This window comes from Zosterops lateralis (genome assembly GCF_965231275.1).
Source record: "Zosterops lateralis genome assembly, chromosome: 10".
NCBI lineage: Eukaryota > Metazoa > Chordata > Aves > Passeriformes > Zosteropidae > Zosterops > Zosterops lateralis.
The window spans coordinates 20,151,982-20,173,048 of NC_139770.1; the positions used below are offsets into that span (position 1 = coordinate 20,151,982).

Here is a 21,067-nt window from a genome sequence, read left to right on the forward strand (position 1 = left end):
TGGGAGGTTACCAGGAGGGGACTGAAGGATGGTGGTGCTCAGGGGAATATGGTGAGAGGAAGAGAGGGCAGAAGAATGTTCTCTGCATCCAAATCCCATGAAATCACAGAGATGAGACTAAAAGAGCTGAAGTCAGGATAGCTCAGGATAAAGATTTTTTGCCTTCAAAGATGTTCTTTGCTCCAAACACGTGCACACAGAGCACAGCAAAAGAAGCTGGAGCTCCCTGGGGAAGCAGGCAGAGCTGAGGGAGTGTTTCCATGGCTGTGCTCTAGCTGGACACTGCTCCTTACCCCTCCCCTAGCTGGTTTCTGCTCCCAGCCCTCTCTGCTGTCCTGCAGACACTTGGGCTGGTGCCAGTCCAATAATGTGATTTGTTGTTGTTGTTGCAGGTTCACAGGAGCGCCAAGACAAACTCCGAGACATGGGAATAGTAGATATTCTACATAAACTGAGTCAGTCCTCAGATCCAAATCTGTGTGACAAGTGAGTATGAAGATAATACAGGATCACCACAATTGTTAATCTCAGTTAAATTATTTTAAACTAATTAGGCCCAACAGTAACTTTGCACACACCTGTGCTGTTACCTGTGTTAGTATCCACACAGGTCATGTGGCTGCTTCCCAAACAGGTGTAAAACCAGAACAGTTACTGACAATTTCTGGGACTTTACGTTAATCTTTGGCAATTATCCTACCTACAGTTAGCAACAGCCCGTATTTCTTCCACAAAGTAACGGACAAAATCTGGTCTTTGGAAGATGTCAGACACAGACAATACAACTCAAAACACTGCAGTTCTTTTTAAAATGCATTAGATTTGGTATTCTTGGTTTTATGAAAGATGTTCTAGTGTTCTTAGACACCTTCATAGGTTAGGGCTTCTCATCTTAAGATCTCTGCCAGAATATTAGCACTGAAAATGGTCATCAGGAACATGTTGATATTCCACTGCAGCCACACCAGCCCCCTCCATGAGCTATTATGGCTTGTGATCACAGCAGGAGGAAACAAATAAATAATCTTCTTCCATGTTGATGAGCTGTATCAGGTCATGGAAAAGTCTGTTAAGGTCATGGTAGCAGGTTGGGAGCTGTGGGGGACAAAGGAAGAGCAAAGAGTCTCACTTCAGGTGGGAGGAAACTCAGAATTAGCCCATGTGATGATGGAACTGTAACCCGAGACTGGTAGGAGGTGGTTTTGTTTTAACAAAAATGTTGTGCAATATTAGATTACATAAATGCACCATAAGACTGGCTCCTTTCTCTCACCTCACTGTATGTTTTTGGTGGGGCTAGTATTCCTACAGGATTCCTGAAAGCACTAATGTGCCTTTAGTATATTCTGAGTTGACACTTCTTGATTTCTCAGCTCAAAGACCTGCTTTTCATGGTACACCTGTATTGCAGAAAGTTCCTCTTCAGTGGCTGCTCTTAAGGGATTGTGGAAGGTGTGTATAACACACATCCCATGCCCCACCATGCTGGGAGTGCCTCAGTTTGTGCTGGGATCCAGTGTCATTGGCTAGATCAGGTTATCCTTGGATACCAGGTGGATTCTTTACAGTTACAACCCACACAGAGCATTTCTGCATCACGGGTCTGATCCTTTCAAAGTGAGGGAGCCTTTTCCTCAGCCATCCTTCCTCCCTCTCTGCTGGCACACTCTGAGCCTGCCCATAAAGTTGCTGCTGCTGAAGCCAGACTCCTGTAATTAATGGGTTATTCTTTCTTGCAGGGCGAAGACAGCACTCCAGCAGTACCTTGCATGATCAAAGACTAATTGAATCTATGGACACCCCTCATGTCTACTTAAGGAAGAGCAGGAGATACTCCTGACTCCTTATATTTGCACAAGTCACCTTGGGCTGCATTTTTCTCAGGTGCAGGGAGCTGCTTTGCAGAAACAGTTCAAATGATCAGGTCTCCAGTGCACTTGAGAATTTTCTTGAGGTAGTTTCTTTACTCAGAGGACTCTGGGGGGGTTGTTTTGGTTTTTTTGGGTTTTTTTTTCCTGAGCTACCTGGACTGTCAGATAGAACAATCAGTCATCGTTTTCCTTTTGGGCCTCCAATTCTCTGCTTTTGCTGCAGCCTTGTGTGGGTGTGTGGGTGCTCGAGTGCGTGCGTGTGCCGGGCTGAGTGTGTGGGTGTGAGACCTCACTTTTGGTTTTCCTTTTTTTTGTGTGAAAATCTTTTTCTACAGGTTTTCAAGGGTTAACCATTGTTTGCTGTACGAATACTTCAATGAATTATATACCGTTTGAATGAAATGTTATTTAAAAAAAAAACAACCAAACTGTTGTATCCCATAAAGTTTATTTTGAATTTTGAACAGATGAATGTTTTTAAGTAAAATATATGCATTTCTGAACTTCAGCTTAACTTACATTATACTTCCTTTTTAAAGAGAAAAATAGAGGAGACAATAGACTCCAAATTCCAAGCAGCACATTCTGTACTGACAAGGTCCAAGAGTTCTTTGCCACAATACAAGGTCACCTGGTATCAATGACATGCTCAAATCCATGGAATGGGCCAACTAGATTGGGTTTGGGTTTCTTTACATTTTTAGAAAACAAGCTCATACTTCAGGGTTAGCATGACTGATGCTTTTCAGAAAGGAGCAGGTGGCTGCAAGATCAGCAGGAATAAGCTCTTGCTTTGCCAGCCAGGAACTTGCTCAGCTAATTGCTGAAGGATTGGCTTATTCATGGTCAGAAGGATTTGCTGATCACTGATACCAGCAGAGCAAACAGTGTGTTTCAGAAGTTACATCTTCCAGAGACTAGAAGGAGCTGGCAAGCAGGATTAAGGGATTGCTTTTGTTTTGAATCCTTTATCTCCACAAATAGTTAAGTGACTTTCAAATTATTTCTACAAATGATCAACTGGGTGCATTAAGTTGAGGAAGGAATGGAAAAACTGGGGGTTTGGTCTTGTTTTATAGCTCAGTAATGTTGCTACAGATTTTCTGTATATATGCAGCTATACACACATGCATGGATTTAGATTGCTGGATAATTGGTGGGGTGTGACTGCATCCAGAAGCCCTGACTGGCCGTGTGTTCCTGAAATGGTGCCTGCAGATGTGCAGGGGAAAACACGAGTGCAAGTGAAGGGGAATGTGTGAGGTCAGGCTGGAATGGCAGAGCCCAGTGGCTTCCCCGTCTCGTCAGGCAGTTCAGGGTTCTGACTCTGCCCAGGTCTCCTTTCAGTTTAGACCATAGTTCATAGTCAGACTCTCCAGACACTGTATTTACATAGCACTAACAGGCACTAGAGTTTGCAGCCAATGTCTTAAACCAAATCCTTCTTCTCTTACACTGAGCTTCAGGAAGGCTGCAGCAAGAAGTCAAGTCTGTAACTTTGCTAACCAATTTTGATAATTATCTAAATATTTTCTTTCTAATCAGAAGGTCAAATTGTGATGACAGCCTTACTTTTTTTCCAAGGTAACTCTTTGTGTCAGAAAATGTGACCACAGTTTGGCCTGGAATTTGAATGTGCTGTATATCAGATAACTGTTATCACTTGGTTGCAAAGGAGAATATCTGCATTTTCATGTAACTTCTTCCACTCTCAAAGACAAATAAAAGTGAGCACCTGACACTTTTCCCCAGGCATTGCAGTAAGTGACTGGCAGTTTTTTAACGTCCTTCTGCAAATGTTTCATGATGGACTTTGGGGGTTGAGCAAAAAGGAAAGTAAAAATATGTGAGAACTTGTTAAATCTCAGTGCCTCAGAAGCAAAGTCTTGTTTATAAAATTCAGTCAAATATATTTTTGCTTGAACTGAGATAAAAGTTCTGAGGCAGGTATTGTAAATGTAAAAGTGTCCAGTGGGCATCTCCCTGCTCCATTTGCACTCCTGTCTGTGTTTAGGAGCTCAAGTTCTTATGTATATCTTCTCATTCTTCCCCAACTCACATTTCTAAAAGTAAATCTGAGTTTGATTCTATAGAACTTTGGTGCCTACGAGTGTTAAGAAAAAAGGTGAGTAAAAGTATCTCTATACAAGTTTTGAGGTGGTTTCCTAAAATTCTGCCAGAAAAACTAAAAATCCAGTGCTCAGACAATCTTGTTGCTGCATGAGAAGAGTTGAGATTTTCCACAGGTATAGAGAGAACAAACTGTTGGATGAGAACATTTTTACATTCAGTTAAACTTTGTGAATAATTTTTGATGTTGCTGTAGGTATGTACAAAAAGAAGAATATTGTAAATAAAAAGAACTTTACCAGAACATCTAGATTTTTCTCAGCTTCCTGAAGAAATATGAGCTCTCTGTGCCAGCTTCTCTACAACCTGAGATTCACAATGGGACAGACTTTCCTGGTCACCCAGGGCTTTCCCAACCTAATGAGGTAGCAGCAGCTTGTGAATTCCAGGGTTACTTACAGAGCCAAAGCAAAGTTTGTCTGGACATCATATGAATCACCAAGATTTCTGCTGTTCTTGGGCCATTTCTCTGCTGAAAAGCCATCCTGTTGGATGTTGATCTCTTTATATCTGGGTCTAGTGATTGGAGTCCTCCTTTCAGTGGTTACACATGCTACAAGGTGAATAGTTGAGCAGGGGATTTGGGATGTCACACAATGGTACCCCTGGCTCTCCCCACCACCTTCATTCCACGTTTGGACTGTCTTTCCCACATAGAAAATCAAATAAAACATCACTGGCTATTGTTCCAGTCACAGATTTGCATTGTGGCAGTGAAAGAAGCCAAGTAACCTGCATAAAGCAGCTTGTGCCAGGATATTCTAAAGGCAAGCATCTCATATTTTAAAAATTGATTTTTGCAGACTTTACCCATTGCTGTAGATGCTGTGCCTCCATGAAACTGCTGAAGCGGTGACACAGCAGGCAGAGGAATAATTGAGGTGCCTGAGATTAGGTTCTTGAAGAGTAGAAAGTGGCTTTAAAAGGGTATTTGGTAGTCCTGAAATGTGAGCACAAGAGATGTCAGTTTGCAAACTTCCAGTGGTGGTCAAAATCATTGGGGCATTTCTGCAGGCTGATTGCCTCAAAAAGAGACATTCTGGGGGCACTGATGTACCAAAACCTGAATCCTCAGCCAGGAGGATGGTGAGCAGCTGGAGGACCAGGCCAGCAGATGTCGAGTGCTGTGTGACAAGAGCAGCTCCAGGGTGTGCCCCTGCAGCCCGGCGTGCCCTGGTGTGGGAAGGGACAGGGTAAGAGCAGCAGCCCTGCCTAAACGGCATGGCCAGGAGTGTTGGGCACTGGCACTGCTCTCCCTGCAGAGAGGAAAAGAAAACCACAAACCTCCCCAAACTGAGCTGGTTTGGAGGGGACACCCTTGCTCAGTGCTGCGAGGTCACGCCGGGATCCCAAGGCTTGATTTGAGCCCCTAGTTTAGGAGAGAGGTGGGAAGACCGGAGTGGAAGGTGAGTGTTGGGCTGGGGGAGGTGAGGCAGAACGGCTCCACCTGTCGCTGCTGCTCCAGGAGTCCCAGGGCAGATGGAGCTGAACTGGCGGCTGCAGCCGGCCCTGGGCACGGGGGAGGGAGCGGGGCGGGCTGAGCTAGGCTGGGCTGACGCTGCCCTGGCGATGGCAGCGCTGCCATGGCAGCCTTGGGCTCCTGCCAGCTGCTGCACAAGGCCCTGGAAGGGAGCAGCAGATAAGGCCCCGTAGCAGCACCTCGACTCTTGGAGGGGGTGTGAGGAAAGGTCTGTCCAGGTTTGGGGCACTGCAGCAGAGCCGGGGCGATGCTGTGGGTGCTGTGTCCGGGCTGGAGCAGCAGAGACAGGTAAAAAGCTCTCTCTGTGGTGCAGGTTGGCCAGCACTTGGATCCAGGTGATTGGAAGCCATCTGTAGTGCTTTGTGCTTGGGACAGCTGCTCAAAGGACCCTGTTCCTGCAGAAGGATGACCACAAAGAAAAAGGAGGTAGTGCTGCAGGTCAGTAATAGGCGGGCCTTTAATAGACCTTGTTAACTCCTAGTAAGTGCAAAGGATGGAGGTCAGTCTTGGGGTATTTCAGATTCTGCTGGCAAAGCCCCACTGCGAGGTCCCTGTGGGGAAGGGGCATTCCTGGAGGCAGGAATTTTGAATTGGAAGCGTGGGAGGACCTGGCAGGTCACATATGTCCCCAGTCAGGGCTGTGGGGTGCAGAGGGAGCTGCTGCAGGTTGTTTGGGGCTGCTGGGGCCTCGCACAGGTTTGGCTGCTGTCAGAGACCAAAATGCCTCTGTTTTGTGAGGTAATAGCTCAGAGGGCATTTAGGAATAGAGAACTGGGGTTGGCACATCTGGATGGCAAGAGTTACAGGATGTTTCTGATCAGGTATTCAGAAAGATTGCTGTAAAGGTAAAAGCTAGGAGGTACAAGAAAGACTCAAAGGCTGAACAATCTGTTGCACAGTGATGTGTAGAAGAATTTTTCCTATTTACACTGCCAAGTGACCTAGTGATGCTTTATAACTACTGCATGGGGAGAAGGGGTTCTAAGAGCAGTTCACAATGCAAAAACATTGAAAACTGAAAATGGGTTCTTTAGGTCTGCTTCATCTTTTGAGAGTTCAGTCTTCACAAGAGAGTAATAATGAGAGTATGGGCTCTATGACCTTGTTTATTCACTGTTTAAATTGGAAAACGTGAACATGTGCAACAAGGAAAGAGGGGCACTTTATAAAGGTAGGAATAGTTTCTGTTGCTGCTTGTCCAGCTGTTTTCCTGTGGGATGGGCAACTTTACATCAACTGACACTGTGCCCCTTTGGCAGTGAAGGGAAATCTGGGTCTACATCTGCACAACTGGGATTTTTTACATGTGCAGATGAAAGCTGACCCTGTGTAGGACATGAGGGGATGTCCTGGAAGGGGTCTGGTTTTGTAAGAGAAAAGCCAAATCCAAGCAGCCTCAGGACATCCAAATTAGCAAAGCACCTTGAAGAGTGCCAGCAGTACTTGAGTCCAGCAGTTGAACTCATGGCCAAATTCATTATCACAAAATACTGTCATAAATCATTGAGACTCATTAACATTATGTGACACTCTGGGTGGTCCCAGCACTAGGAATAATTAAATTTTGTAGTTCTGCAGGTGTTCTCTGAGAAAACTAAGCTTGGGGTCATGTGCTGAACAGGCACATAAATGGAGGCACTGCTCCCTGAGTGAGACAAGGCCCTGGAGAAACTGTCCTGTGTGATCCCCAGTGACACAGCCCTGAACACCCATGACGGGGCATTTCATTTGCACTGGAGTTTCCACTTTTGGGATTCTTGGCTGTGAGATTTTAGCAGCCCTTTAATGCCCATTGGTGTTAATGATTGTGAAATAGCTGGTCTTGATGCAACTTATTGTCTTCCACTGCAGTCTAAATGTAGTTGGGGTTGATGATACCCATGGAGGAAGGAATTAGGCATCTTCATTGTTCAGGATGAACAAAACCAGATCTTGCATTTTTCAAGAAGCATTTTTTATTTTAACTTGCTGTGTTTTTCTAAGTACATACTGAAGGGCAAGTCCTCTAAGATGGGGAAGATGCTAAGGATTATATCCTTTCTAATAACAGTATTTGGAGTGTGGGATAATAGTGAGTGATGCTGTGTATGGAATGGTCTAGGGCATCCTTGACAGGGTCAATCCCTGAGCAAGCTGATCTAATGCTGAGTTTTGTGCAGGAGATTAGGTGAAGGACTCCACAGGCCTCTCCCAGTCTAGAACTTTGTGTTCTCTGTTCACTGTGCTTTGTAAGTCTTTAGGTAACAGGTGGGAATTCAGGTAAGGACATGCTGGGTTCAGACCACGCTCTGCTTCCCACACATCACGGAAACTGTGTATTTACTAGTTTAGTTTATCAAGGCTGAAACATCTCAACTAGAAGAATTTGTGTGCAGGCAAAGTGAGAAACTGGTTCTGGAGAATCAGGTGCTTCATTAACCCTGTGAGGACTGGGCCTGAACGAGGCGTGGTTCAGCCAGAACCCTGGGCAGGCAGATGGAGATCCTGACAAGGGGCTGTGGGTCTGGGATCCCAGTCTGGGGGCCCCAGCCAAGCCCCAGAACAACTCTCTGCAAACTGAGTCTGGGATCCCCAGGCAGCCACTGTTCCAGTGGTGCCACTAAACAGGGGAGGACTTGCCCTTGCCTGGATGCTGCTGCCCTTTCCCTCTGCCTTTCCTTGGATCTTGAGACATCCCCATCAGCTGGTCAGAGGTGACAGAATCACAGTCAGAGGAGTTTCCTGAGTGCTCAGGTAATGCCTCTTCAGGCAGGTGTGTCCCTCTGGAGGGATTTGTCAATATGTTTGCAGCAACTGGGCAGTACCTGGTGAATTACTGTGGCTTTTACTGTGTTTTTCAATTTTCCACACAGATTAACATTACTAGCCAGGAGCTTTGGGAAGAAGTGCTGTGTCTCAAAGGACTCATTGGTAAGGGTTTGCTCAGCACACTGAATTGCTCTTGTTCTGTGTTAAAAGAACACCAGGACTGTTAGGAATTATTAGTGTTAAGGATGTTTAGTCAGTCTCTCCATTCCCCTTATGCTGAATGGAAGAAAAAAATATTCTAGCCAAGTTGAGACCAGCAGGAGTTTGTTGTAGTCCTCTTCATTTCTGTAGGATAGTCATCATGCAATCCAAGCAGTGCTGGTCCAGTCTCCACTGCTTGGAACAGGACTGTCCCCAGCACAAGGAACAGCCCTGGCTCCCAGGGTTCTTGGGAAAACCTCATGTGCTCTACCTCTGTGCAGCAGTTTTCCCCGGGAAATCTGCTACCTCCAAGGTCACAGCCATGTCCATGTTTCTAATTAAGACTCCTCCACATTATTCTTAACTTGCTGTTTTGTAACAAATATAATTCTGTCCTCTGATGCAGCATTTCAATCATTTCATTTCAAGGGTTTCCAGTTCAGAGCTGAATCCAGCCCTTTTAGCATGTGATCTATTGGTCTGTGTCTAAACTGAACCATTTGTACCTCATTCTGACCTATTTTCCTGCTTGCAGTTGTCGATGTGTTTCAAGCCTGGTGTGGCCCATGTAAAGCAGTGGTGAGTCTGTTCCAAAAAATCAGGAACCAAGTTGGCAGCGATCTCCTGCATTTTGCTGTGGTAAGATCTCACTTGGCACTGCTTGAAATACCCAGTCCTCTGAAATCAGCTGAGGTCTAAGGGCTGAAATCACTTACCTTTCCAATATTTAACCCAAACCATAGCAGTGCAGGAGTTCAGGCTGCTGGGAGTGAACCTGCCACACACAGGGGCTTGGGTATATCTGTAAGAACTCATATAATTAAAGATTTTCAGGCTTCAACTGCTCTATGCTTTCCAGATTTCTACTTAAGCCAATAACATTAGACAGAGTCATTAAGACATTGTCTCTGATGTACTAGGAGAGGCTGAAGGAGCTGGATTTGGTCACCCTGGAGAGCACAAGGGGCAGATGTCCAGTGGGGGCAGGATGGAGAAGGCAGAGACTGATGTCTGTCAGGGAAACACAGCAACAGGACAAGAGATAATGGGATGAGTTGCAGCAGGGAGAAGTCCAATAAAGGGTGAATAGAAAGGAAAAGTATTCAGGTGGGAGTGTAAGACACTGGGACAAGTTCCCAGAGTGCTGTGCAGAGCTGATTCTTGGAAAAGCTCAGGACTGACACAGCCTTGAGCAACCTCCTGTACCACTGAGAGCAGCCCTGCCCTGGGCAGGGTCTGGGACTGGAGCCCTTCCCAAGTCTCTCCCTGCCTCAGCCACGTGGTGATTCTGTGTTCTGGTGCTTTCCTGGCTGGTGACAGCTCTGGCCTGAGGACAGAGCCGAGGGCAGTGAGGTTTCTCCTGGCTCAGCCCTCCCGTCTCGGCTGCCACTGCAGCTCCTCCTGGCACTTCTCAGTCCTCATGGGCAGGAGCCCTGGATTCACTTCTCAGACTTTTTCTCTGGGATTCAGCCAGGCAAGCTGCTGGGAATAGACATCCCTGTCCCACAGGAGCACTGCTCCAGCTCCTGCAGGTGACATCTACCTGCTTGTCAGGCACTGGAACTGAGCTGTGAGCTGGCTGTGCCCCTGGTTCTCACCAATGTCGTTTTGTCCCCTAAGTCTGGGACCCAGAGGTGTTTTCCTGTGTGTGAGGGGTGAGTACCAGCCAGCTGAGGGTGTCTGAGTCCAAGCATTTGTGTGTGCATCCCTCTGGAGCAGAAATGCTTTTCTAGAAACACCTGTTTTATTTTACATTCCTTTTAGGCTGAAGTCGATTCCATTGATGCTCTGGAAAAATACAGAGGACAATGTGAGCCTGTCTTTCTCTTTTATAGAGTGAGTGAAAATATTTTCCCAGTGGTTGCATAGCAATAATTATGACCTGCTGGTGGGAACAGCAGTCCTCTTGGGAGGATGTTTTATTTCTTTAATGTGTGATGGGACAATTTTATTTGCTCTATATCTATATTTGCTGGTAATCAAATGCTGTGCAGATAAGAATATACAGCCAGTGTGCTGCCCTGTGGAGCCTTCAGGTTCAGCCTGCTGCTTCTGCAGGACCTCACTCCTCTCACAAACTGCCTTGCTTCATCCTGAGATTGATGGGGAGGCACAAAGAAGGTTGTTCCAAGGTTTTCTCTGCTGTGGAGCAGAGCAGCTCTGAGGGGAGGAGGGCCTGGTACATATAGTGTGGGTGCTGCTGTGGGGAATTTCAGAGCCCAGGGAGCACAACCTGAGCACTTGCTGACTGATTTGCTTTCCACACCTTCCAGGAAGGAGAATTAGTGGCTGTGGTAAGAGGAGCAGATGCACCATTGCTGCAGAAGACCATCCTGAAACATCTGGCAGAAGAGAGGAAGGGTTTACATGAAGGAGAGCCTGTGGTGGTAATGGGTCACCAAAGCTTCAAACAGCTGTAGATGTGCATGCAGGAGGAGAGGTTCAACTCCCCAGGGCCAGCATAGCTCTAAAGCAGAGCCACTTCCTTGCAAAAATCCCCTCTCCTGCCCAGCCAACCTCCTAAGCCACTACCACAGGGACTGGCTTTGTGTGTGTGGTCTAACATAGTGACATTTCTGAGGAGCAGAACTGCCTTACCTGTGTGTGACCTCCTAAGGCATGTCTAAAGCCTGCAGCTCTCTGCTGTCATTGCTGGCCTGTCCCTGTGAATGCTTTTCCCCATCTCTTGCTGTCCACTGACAGAGCTCAGCAGGTGACCCTGGGCAGGCAGATCTGCTGTCCCTGCTGAGCTGACCCGGCCCAGGACAGCAGGAGGCTGTTCCTGCTCAGGGGGACGGGGGGCCCTGGCACAGGCTCACCTGGAGGGCGGGTGCAGGGTGTTCCTAGCTCATCCATGTGCTCTTGCTGCCAGGTGCCAGAGCCTTCTCCAAAGAGCAGGGCACTGCTCCCCTGCAGGAGGAACAACGGGAAGGACTAACAGGTAAGGCAAGGCACAGGTGTAGGATGTCCTCTGTGCCTTGAGTTGGAACCTTTAAAAGCTGGAACCTTCAGCAGGGATTCAGCTGCTGCTGGGACACCAGAGGGGCCATTCCTCCACCTGGGCACATGGGGAGAGTCACCTTGAAACACAAACAAGAGCCCAGCACAGTTTGGGTGTCTGGCATTGTGAAACTTGGGATATTTATCCTTCCCATGTGTTTTATGTCATATTTGACCCCCCTTGCCTTCTGGCCTGGTAAGGGCTCTTGGAGACCTCACATGGTTTTCTGTTTCCAGGTGGTTTTTAAAAGCAAACACAGATGCTTGGGCTCCAAATTTGCTTACACCACCTCCTGTCTTGTCTAAAATTAGCCACGAATTCCCAAAGGCTTTTGCCTCTTCTCCTAAAAGGGACATTTTTTCTTTGCTCTGGTGGGACAATGCTGCATCCTGGCCCTGTGCACACCAAATCTTAGGCCCCAGAACGTGGGAATCGAAGCAAACCCCTCCTGGCTTTATCCGAAGCACCACGGGATGAAGGGGTGTGAGGGATGTCGGTGTCCACCTCTCCTTTCTGCGCCTATTGTTAATTTTGTCCATTTTCTTTCCTCGGAGGCTGACGCACCCACCGGGTCCGGGATGACAAGCGCAGTCGTGGAGCAGACGAGAGCTTTTTCAATAAATACAATATTTTCGTGTGGCAGCAGTACCGGCTCCGTGCCCTGGATGTCCCTCGGTGTCCCCAGGTGTCCCCCGGTGTCCCCCGTGCCCGCGGGCGGCGCGCGGCCCCTTTAAGGCCGGCTGGGGGCGGCCCCGCCGCGCTGCGGCTGCGCGGGGAGGAGGCGCGGGCCGCGGGTTCGAGTCCCGGCGGAGCCGGCCCGGCCATGGCTGCGGCCCTCGACCCAGCGGAGGCCGAGCCGTGCCCGGAGCAGCCGCCCGTGCACCGCCTGAGCGTGGCGGAGCTCGACCGGGAGCTGGACTCTCGCAGCGAGCTGGTGCGTTCCGAACCGCCGACGAGGCGGCACGGCCGGGCTGCGCCTGAACGGGCGCTTCCTGCAGGGAGTGCGCCGGGCGAGGGTCGGCGGGAGCCTGAGACACCCGGGGAGGGTCGGGCCCCTCACACAGACACCCCTGAGGGAGGGGCGGCGGGTCCCTTCACACAGGCACCCCTGAGGGAGGGGCGGCGGGTCCCTTCACATACCCGTGAGGAAGGGTCGGGCCCCTCACACAGACACCCCTGAGGGAGGGGCGGTGGGTTGTTCACACAGACACCCCTGAGGGAGGGACAGTCGGCGGGGCCGTCCCAGGCTGACCTGTGCCACTGTCAGTATAGTGACACGGGTCACTGTCGCTGTCATTTACATAAATTTCGCGTGCTTCACCGTATACAGTAAAAACCACAACAACCCCCAAAGTTCTGTGTGGCGGGTGCCTGACGTAGCAGGTACAGAATCAGTCATTTAATTTCTGTCTCGCTGCAAAATCCTTTATACTGCAATAGCGTGTTTACTCTCAGAACACCAAAAGTATTCCATGAGTTTCTGGAGGTAAGTCTCGCCCAGCCTCCAGGAAGGAAATATTATCTCCACTCGGCCAGACGGAGCTGTGTGTGACCTGCCCTGGGAGCTCCTGCCGCCTCTCCAGGCAGAGCCCTGTGTGCACAGCTGCTTTTTGTGCTTTAATTACTGTTTGGGAGGCGGGGTACACACCTAAACCCAGCCTGTGGTCTCTGCTGTACAGATTGATGACAAAGAATTCGACATTCCTCAAGTCGATACCCCTCCGACTCTGGAGAGCATCCTGAATGAGGTGAGTGGTCAGGGGAGAGGCCAGGGGAGGCAGCACATGCTCCTTTTCCTCTACTCTTACTGTGTTTTTCCTGGAAAACAAAATTGTAGAGTTTCATGGTTTCCTGATGCTGATAGCTAGCAGCTGCATGCTCAGTGCAGTAATTGCTCTACAGTGTGTGATGTGGAATTTTGGGCTCTATTTTTCCAATTAAAATGTCCACAGCTGCAGCATAAAAGGTTTTCATTAGGTCGAGGCACTCCAGATCTGTAGGTCTGGAGAGTCACCTGAAGTCTAGGCAGCCCATTAAAGGTCAGGGTCACTGAACAGCTTTTTTTAGCTAGAAGTAATTGCAGAGTATTCAGAGTAATTCTGAAGGTGTGGGAGGAAATGAGAGCTAGATTCTTCACAGCTTCATTTGTGTTGTTCCTTTCACGTATGTACCTCTCTGGCAGGAGCAGTGAACAGTCTCAGCCTGTGATGTTACCTGTGGTGCCTTGCAGGGGAGAGCTGACTGTCTCACTTGTATCCAACTCAGTGTATTTCTGCAGTAGCTGTGTGAGTGCACAATCCTCAGAAATGCAAAGAAGGGCATGCAAGTAAAGATAAACTCAAGAAAACAAGATTTTAAACGAAATTAGGAGATTGCTGGCTGGATTGCTAGAAAGCCTGTATGGAGGGGAAAAGTGCCTGCCAGGGCTGACAGTTCTTTTGAAAGTCTGAATTAAACACACAAATATAAGGTGTCCCAAACAGAGACAGTCTAGGAACAAGAAGAGTAGTAGAGGTAGCTATGTCTTGTTTCTGCTGGTGTCTTGAGTAGCAGAAGTTTAGTAAATTTGGATCTTCTCAAACTGTAAGGACATGTAGTGACATCCATGTCAGAAGAGTAGATTCCAAGTCTTCAGCTTGAGAGGTAATAATGAAGAAAATATAGTTCGATGCAGACATTGAAGTCTTATTGAAATATCTCAGTAAATGCAGGATGGGAGTGACTGGCAAAACATCTTCTGAAAAGGATTTTAGCAGAGAAGAACCTGTCTGAGCCAAAAAGACAAAACAGCTGCAGCTCATAAAGAGATACTTAATGAGCACAGGGCTGCCAGGTGTAAGTGAAGTGAGGGGCAGCTGCTCTGCTCCCTGCCTGTTTGGCATCAGCTGAGGGGTTGTGTTTGCTCCCTCTGGCTTTGTGCTGAGAGACCAAGAGGAGCTGCCCTGGTTTTAGAGCACATCAGGGAGAATGGCTTTTTGAAAAACTTTAATAAAAAATTCCTGGCTAAGACTAAAAGCAGAGAGAGATTGCAATAGAAGAGCTGAGAAAAGAGTAAAATCAGCTCTTGTGGCAGCTGGAGGAGGGACTTCTGGCCTCTTAGTGCTACTTGGTGAAGTGCTGGAGTAGATGATGATAATTCTAGGCCTTCTCTTGGCAATTTGGAGACTTGGAAAGAGCTGTGTTAAAGGTCAGTTAAAGTTTTGATGGAGTACATAACATCTGGGGAGGAAGGGTTAGTTGATTTGTTCTCCAGCCCACTTCTGTGATTTTTGTGAGTTCTGGAAACTGGGTCTTCCACAGAATCAGCCCAGTAAAGTAATAAATAGTTCTTGCTTTTAAATATGAGGCTTTCTTGTCCTCTCCTTTTCCATTTCCCTGCTGAATTGATGCTGCTTTGCTGATGTTTCAGTTGTGCTGTTGTGAGTTGTGAACATTTAGCAATCTGTGCTGCTTCTTGCCCTCCAGACTGATGATGAAGAAGAGTCTTTCATTTTGGAGGATCCCTTTCTCTTGAACATTGATAACACAGATACACACTCCTATGACACCTCTTCGGTGGCCAGCTCTGACAGTGGGGACAGGACACACCTGAAAAGGTACTGCAGCCCCTGCCCTGGGAGGTCAAACCATTTGTGAAGGGCACTGCTTACACCTGTTAGAAACAAATCCTCCTTTTTCACAAAACACTCTTATTCCTCCAGGGTCATGTAGGCAAAGATGGGATTCGTGGTTGCACTGAGAGCTGACCTGTTTGAGCAATAACAGCATTTTATGGGAGATGGATTATTTAAATGTCTCCAAGTTTTAATGGAATCTTTGAAGCACTGAATTATGATGACTCTAAAGAAAATGTTTCAAAGGGAGTATCTGACCTAGTCTGCAAACAGCTGGTGGTTATTTGTAAAAGGCAACTGCTATCACTTCTGTGAGTGGACTGCTAATGTTGACATGTAAAATGTGATAATTAGCTCTAATACTGCTGATGTGTGTCATTAATTACTCAAATAATGGCCTGAGCCACTCCCATGGCTGCCTTGTGTGCCATGAGCAGTTGCACAGGACATAAACCCTCTGAAGTCTGATGGTTTATGCTGCCATATGGTGATGTACAGATATTTTTTCCTTCTTTTTTAAAATGAGATTGTTTGTACTGAGAGAAATGTTACCTGTAGTGGCTTAAACTTCTTCCAGTACAGAGTATGCAGAAAACCCTGGAGGTGTCCCTGTCACCTTTGGGTAAGGCTGGTTGCGATGGTTATGGGCTCTTCCCCGTAATACCAGCTATTAGCAGCATGTTTGGTGAACCTCTGAGGGAGCTGCTTACTTATGCCCCTCTGGAGGGGGAAGAACCCAATGTTTCCCTGGTAGTTTTGGGAATTTTGCTCTCTGGTGGTGTGAGAGCAACAAAATTGCAGCTTTGGTGGGGATTTTTTTTTTTTTTTTTTTTTTTTTTTTTTTTTTTGCAATGGAATTGCAGCTTTGCTGGGGAATTTCCCTGTCCTGCCTGCTAGAGTTTACCACTTCTGTTCTGAAATAACTGTTCCTGCACTACTTAGTTTTTAAAGAGATTTTCTCCATAAACAGAAGCACTCAAGTGTTCATATCAGGTGAGCTGTGTGTTAACTGAAGGCTGTTCTTTACCATACACCCAGTTTCCCTAGGAGTCTGTATTCTGCTGATGAGCGTTTTCCAATTGTGCATTTTCCATAGATACTCACCTTTACAAGCTTAAACTTCCTCACTCACTGAAAGGGCTGAAGTGTTGCTTTCAGGATGTATTAGTGAATTCCAAGGCCTTCAGATATGTGCTTGAAACAGACCATTTGTTTGAAGAACTAAGGGGTTTTTACTCCAGGAGATGAATTAAGATCAAACTGTGTTCAGGCACAGCAGGGAAGAGCAAGTTTTGCTGATTACCTCATGTCTTATCTCATTTTGTGGCCCCAGGAAGAAGAATGGAAATGGCATGAGTTACAGGTGTATGCAGAATTTACCTGCTGGCTTAGCTGTGGGTTAGGCCAAGTTCCAAGCTTTTATTCTGCTCTAATGCTTTTTGGGTTTGTTTCTTAATTCCTCAGGAAGAAAAAACTCCCAGATTCTCTGTCACTCCATGGATCAGTGATACGGCTCTCACTCCTGAAAGGAATTTCTGCCCAGATAGTGTCTGCAGCAGTAAGTGTCATCTTCTGGGCACCTCCACTAAGAGAAATTTGAAACTCTTTTGGTGTGTGTGGGGGTCTGTGTGTTCTCCTGCCTGGCCCTACTGTTAGTTCAGTGTAACACCATGTGAGGGGCATAAACTACTAACCAGTAGTCCCTAGGCAGCAGTGAATCAGGGCTGAGCTGACTTGCTGCAGCACTGATGTGGTGGGTCACTTTCAGCACTGATTTGTGTTGCTGGATGTCATGAAACTTGGTGGGAAATGTTCATATAACATGAAAGTGTGCTTGAAGGTGCTGGAACTGGGTTTGCTCAATGCCTGCAACAGGCACATGGCTCTTTGAGAAGAGCACAGGAACTTTCATATGGAATTATGGGATATTCTGCTTCTTCTCTATTTCTGGGTGTTCCTATCCATGGTTCCCTCAGCTCCTTCTGCCCTGGTGAGGCCATTAAAATGCAGCTGGTGGTGATTTTTCTTTGTGTAGTAGTTATTCTAATTATTAGACATACACAATCTGGGAGTTGTGTCTCGCTCATGGCTTCTCCTGTTTCCCCAGGACAAAGTGGATGCTGGCTTGCCCACTGCAATTGTAAGTACTCTCACAATTTTCAAGGACTGTATACTTAGTTTTCATGCCAATTTGTTAAAGCAGTAATTTAAGACAGCTGATATATGCATCTTCCTTGACTTTTCAAGTGTGAGGAGTGGGAGGAGCAGCATGAAAGCTCCCTGGGGGCAGAGTTCAGCTTTCCATCACTGCCCCTCTGCTGAGCAAGCCCCAACCCTCCCTTTATATCATCACCAGGGCTTTGTAGCTGAGCACCTCACCTGTCCCCGTCTGTTGAGCACACTGCATTTCCCTAATTGTTTCTCTTTGCCAGTTACTGCTTTGACTCCTAACAATCTTTTATAGGAACTTAAACTGGAGTGCTCCAAGTGATGGGTTCAAAATTTCTGTGTCTTTCTGTCTGAAGTATTAACTAAAAGGCTTTCTGAAGGATACTCCTGCTTAGCAATTTGCATCAAAGTTGTTGAAGTCAAGCATGCTAATCATGTCTAAATATGTCAGAAGTGAAACTGCCTGTAGTAAAATGAGAAGAGAAACATTTTGATGACATTTCAGTATTTGTTTTGCCCTTGTGAAGTGAGTTTTAATGTTTTACACAGGAGTTAAAGATGTGCTCAGTCACTTCAGCTGTAGTAACAGCAGCCTAATAAGAAAAAATATTTTTGTTTAAAGAGAAGGAAAAAGTAGTCACTTCTAAGGCAGAAGACTGTGCAGTGAAGTTGGAAGTGTGCTGTGACTGATAGGTACCTAGAATAAAAACCTGTATTTACACATCCAGACATTAAGCCATTTGATTTTTTTAAATCTGACTTGTTAAGAAAGAAAAAGTAGAACAAGATGAATACATCTACAGCATTATGTGATTTCTGTTAAGTTTTATTTCATTGAGTGCAGGTTTGTAAGTGCAGTAGGATCTTGGAGGATATGTTTAATAGGATCTGTTTAATTCCCCATGGAAAGAGGTGGGAGTCTCTGGCTTGCTGTGGACTGCTCTTCAGGGGACCAGCACTGGCCAGGGTTTTAGAAGAGTTCAGATGTGCAAGTAGCAGCTAATTTAGGATAAAATCCCAAGTATTTGTATTCAGCAACTACACCAAAAGAATCAGACTGACTTTAGAGAGATGAAATTTTGTTATGGGTACCATTCTGAGCACTTGAATTTCAAACAGCTGAGGAAAAAGCAGCCCTCTGATCTTGAGATAGTCTGTGTGACAGTTATTCAGGTGCAGTACCTATCTGTCTTCAGGTAGGAATTGTGCTTGTCCCTTATAAATTGAAAAAGTTATAACCTTTGAAATCTTCCCCTTTTGGCCAACTTTGCTTGCTAATTGGTGGATTTGTGAATGATGTATCTTCTGCTTTCAATCTTCCTGTATGATTCTTTCAGGCAGCATCAAATCTGATAGCAGTGGGGACTTCCCATGGGTTAGCACTGATATTTGGTAAGTTAAAAATAAAATGTGAAGTTTTTTATAAGCTGACTTTTTAAGCTGCCTGGTTTTAGAACACTTAACCATCAAAGCATTATTTCTTGAATAAATCAGAAGGGGGAACATTAACCAGAGGAAACACTCAGCAAAATCTGAAGTTTCTCTGTCTTTGGAGATTGTTGCATATGTGGTGTTCATTGCTTCACTCCTTCCTTTTATATTGATTTCTGGCTTTTTCTCTCCTCTTTTGGCCCTTTCTGTGTGGACTGAAAGGCAAAGGTACAGTACCAGTGCTGTGTGCATGTCCCTGCATGACCAGCCCCTGGGCTGCCCAGGTTGCATGTTGTCTGTACCAGGATTTCAGGGGCAGCTCAGCAGTGAGGCAGTGCAGGAACCACTCACTGGATGATGCTGCTGGGAATTGCTTAGTGGATCCATGTGCACTGCACACTCCCAAATCCTCCAGGCAGGGACAGTAGAGGAGCAGGTAAATGTGATTTTTATAATGTCTTAGGGCAGCAGGTCCATAGCTGTTTGTAAGGGTGTTTGTTTCAGGGCAGGACAAGGCTCTTCCCTGAGATCACCATCCACCCAGAGCATTTCCTGGCACTGTGCCTAATAAAAATAGTAGTGTGTCAGTAATTGCAGAAAATCAAGCAGATCTTTCCAACTCAGGAAAATCAGGGCATAAGAAAAACATCTTGAGAGGGACCTGGTGATCTGAGCAGTATCAACTTCTGCAGTGCTATGCTGATTTCTTTGGTTTGGAAAATTACTTCTTTCGTGTTCACAAACTTGTCCTTATTATGTACATTCAGAATTGTATTTAAGCACCATCTCTTTTGACTTCAGACTCTGAGAGAAGCACAGTTACAGCCAGAAAATTTTCAGACAAAGAATTGCCTTATGTAAATTGAAAAATTAAAAACATTTTTGACAATTGATAGCCACCTTTATTTTAAGCATTTGGCAAAAGCTTTTTATGTTTAATCCTAAATGTGACTTACTTCTAAGGTGATAATATGAGTCTGGAAAATCATCAGATCAGCTTTTAGAACCTTTTTCTTTTGTCTGTTTTTATTACTTTGCCAGCTTATTAGTAGAAGCTCACTGATTTTCTGACCTTGCTTTGCCTTGGAAGCAATTTCATCCATATTACAGTTGAGGGTTTTTTTTTAAAAAAAATCTCATCTAATGAGTCTTACTTGTGTGTCATCTTTTGACTGTCTGGAAACAAGAACAAGTACTGGATTGGTCATACAAATCACTTAATTTTGGGATACAATAGGGGTCATGTTTGTTTTGAATTGACATTGCAGGTGAGGGAAAAAGAAAATGGCTTTGCAAAGTTCCTGTGGGGATACGTATAAAGATGTAAAACCTTTTCAGAGAAAGCTGTGGAAGATTCTCCTTTTTCATGCCTGAGAGGAAACAGGTTATTGATGGAGTCATTGACAGGCTTAGGCTGAAGTGGAAGGTACTTCCATGGATGAAGAAGTCATTCACTTTAATATAAGGAGCTGCAGTATTCCCCTATTTTCAAACAGGTTTTTATGGTTAGCAGGTGGTATTTTTGTAAATGAACTGCACTTCCAGGCCTCTGGAACAGGCATTATTTCTTTGAATCTTGACACCATTTGGAGAATCTCTCTCTGTGAAGCTTGTTTTCCAGCTGTAGCTATTTTCTCTAAACTTCCCATGGAAATCTTTCATGATTCATCTTTTTCCTTGACCTATTCTGATCTATGTCATGAACACCCCTGTCACAATGATGTCAAGGTGTGTCTAGTAGCAAGAATGTTTTCTCCTCACCCTCAGCAGTGCTTTAGAGTAATCCAGGAGTTCAGTTGTTCTTGCTGGTGTTTATTTCTGAACTCCACTCATGCCTCTTCATACAGGTGGGATTTGAAAGGTGACTCCCACTCTCATCTGTCTGAACAGACTGATAAATGCATCACTTTGGGCAAGAAATGTAGGATCCATCCATGCTGTGTTTCACAGCCAGCACATTCCTAGCAGTGCTGCAGCTTGGAGAAGCATGTCCCATGCCTTGGGCACGTCTTCCAGGGCGTTTCTGGAGCTCAGCTCTGTTTCCTTGATCCAATCCTTTCCCTTCTTTGCTGTAGTTGAATCCTGCACCCAGTGTCATTGTGGTGCTTCTGATGTATTTCATGTCCCTGGAGTTTTCATTCCAATAGTTCTCACAAAGCATCTTGTCCAACTCCCTCATTCAAAAGCAGGACGAAAGTGGAAACAGGTGGAAAAACCAGCTCCAGAACATTTTTGTTTGCTTTTGAGATCAGTGCACCAAAGACAGGCAGAGGGTTCTCATCCAAACTCATGAAAGGCAGCATCTCGTAGAGCTCACGTGAGTCTGTCATGGTGGGAGCCTTCAAGAACTTGGCACAGACAGAGGTGCCCGTGGTTTCTGGTGTGCAGGAGTGGACAGGGCATGGCCCTGCAGCTCTGCAGT

General features: G+C 46.0%; 3 protein-coding genes across 8 annotated transcripts in view; all 3 read left to right on the forward strand.

Annotated features, from left to right (window-relative positions):
- The window catches only part of ARMC8 (armadillo repeat containing 8), a 61,163-nt gene extending 58,789 nt beyond the window's left edge, over window positions 1–2,374 (forward strand). For all 3 annotated transcript variants that reach the window (XM_083869053.1, XM_083869054.1, XM_083869055.1), the window contains 2 exons: window positions 393–486; window positions 1,740–2,374. In XM_083869053.1, the coding sequence (XP_083725179.1) occupies window positions 393–486; window positions 1,740–1,773 (128 nt within the window). In that variant the 3' untranslated portion in view covers window positions 1,774–2,374. The remainder of the gene's footprint in view (window positions 1–392; window positions 487–1,739) is intronic.
- A 2,999-nt stretch (window positions 2,375–5,373) lies between these two features.
- On the forward strand, window positions 5,374–12,072 carry NME9 (NME/NM23 family member 9). Of its 2 annotated transcripts, none has more exons than XM_083868882.1 (8): window positions 5,374–5,407; window positions 5,795–5,919; window positions 8,334–8,391; window positions 8,966–9,069; window positions 10,195–10,266; window positions 10,704–10,817; window positions 11,303–11,371; window positions 11,986–12,072. In XM_083868882.1, exons 2-7 carry the CDS (start codon window positions 5,887–5,889, stop codon window positions 11,366–11,368), a joined length of 447 nt encoding a protein of 148 aa, XP_083725008.1. In that variant the 5' UTR covers window positions 5,374–5,407; window positions 5,795–5,886; the 3' UTR covers window positions 11,369–11,371; window positions 11,986–12,072. The 2 variants fall into 2 exon arrangements, with proteins under 2 accessions (XP_083725008.1, XP_083725007.1); XM_083868881.1 differs by lacking the exon at window positions 5,374–5,407 and adding an exon at window positions 5,564–5,636 and having other exon boundaries at window positions 5,791–5,919.
- A 182-nt stretch (window positions 12,073–12,254) lies between these two features.
- Window positions 12,255–21,067, forward strand: part of VPS8 (VPS8 subunit of CORVET complex) — a gene marked incomplete at its 5' end in the record, with an annotated part of 75,486 nt that continues 66,673 nt past the window's right edge. For 2 of the 3 annotated variants that reach the window (XM_083868715.1, XM_083868714.1), the window contains 5 exons: window positions 13,618–13,716; window positions 14,897–15,027; window positions 16,510–16,603; window positions 17,153–17,185; window positions 18,552–18,606. In XM_083868715.1, coding sequence (XP_083724841.1) covers window positions 13,639–13,716; window positions 14,897–15,027; window positions 16,510–16,603; window positions 17,153–17,185; window positions 18,552–18,606 — 391 coding nt within the window. Of the gene's footprint in view, window positions 12,366–13,110; window positions 13,180–13,617; window positions 13,717–14,896; window positions 15,028–16,509; window positions 16,604–17,152; window positions 17,186–18,551; window positions 18,607–21,067 lie in introns of those variants that run through there. The other variant, XM_083868713.1, reaches the window with a different exon arrangement.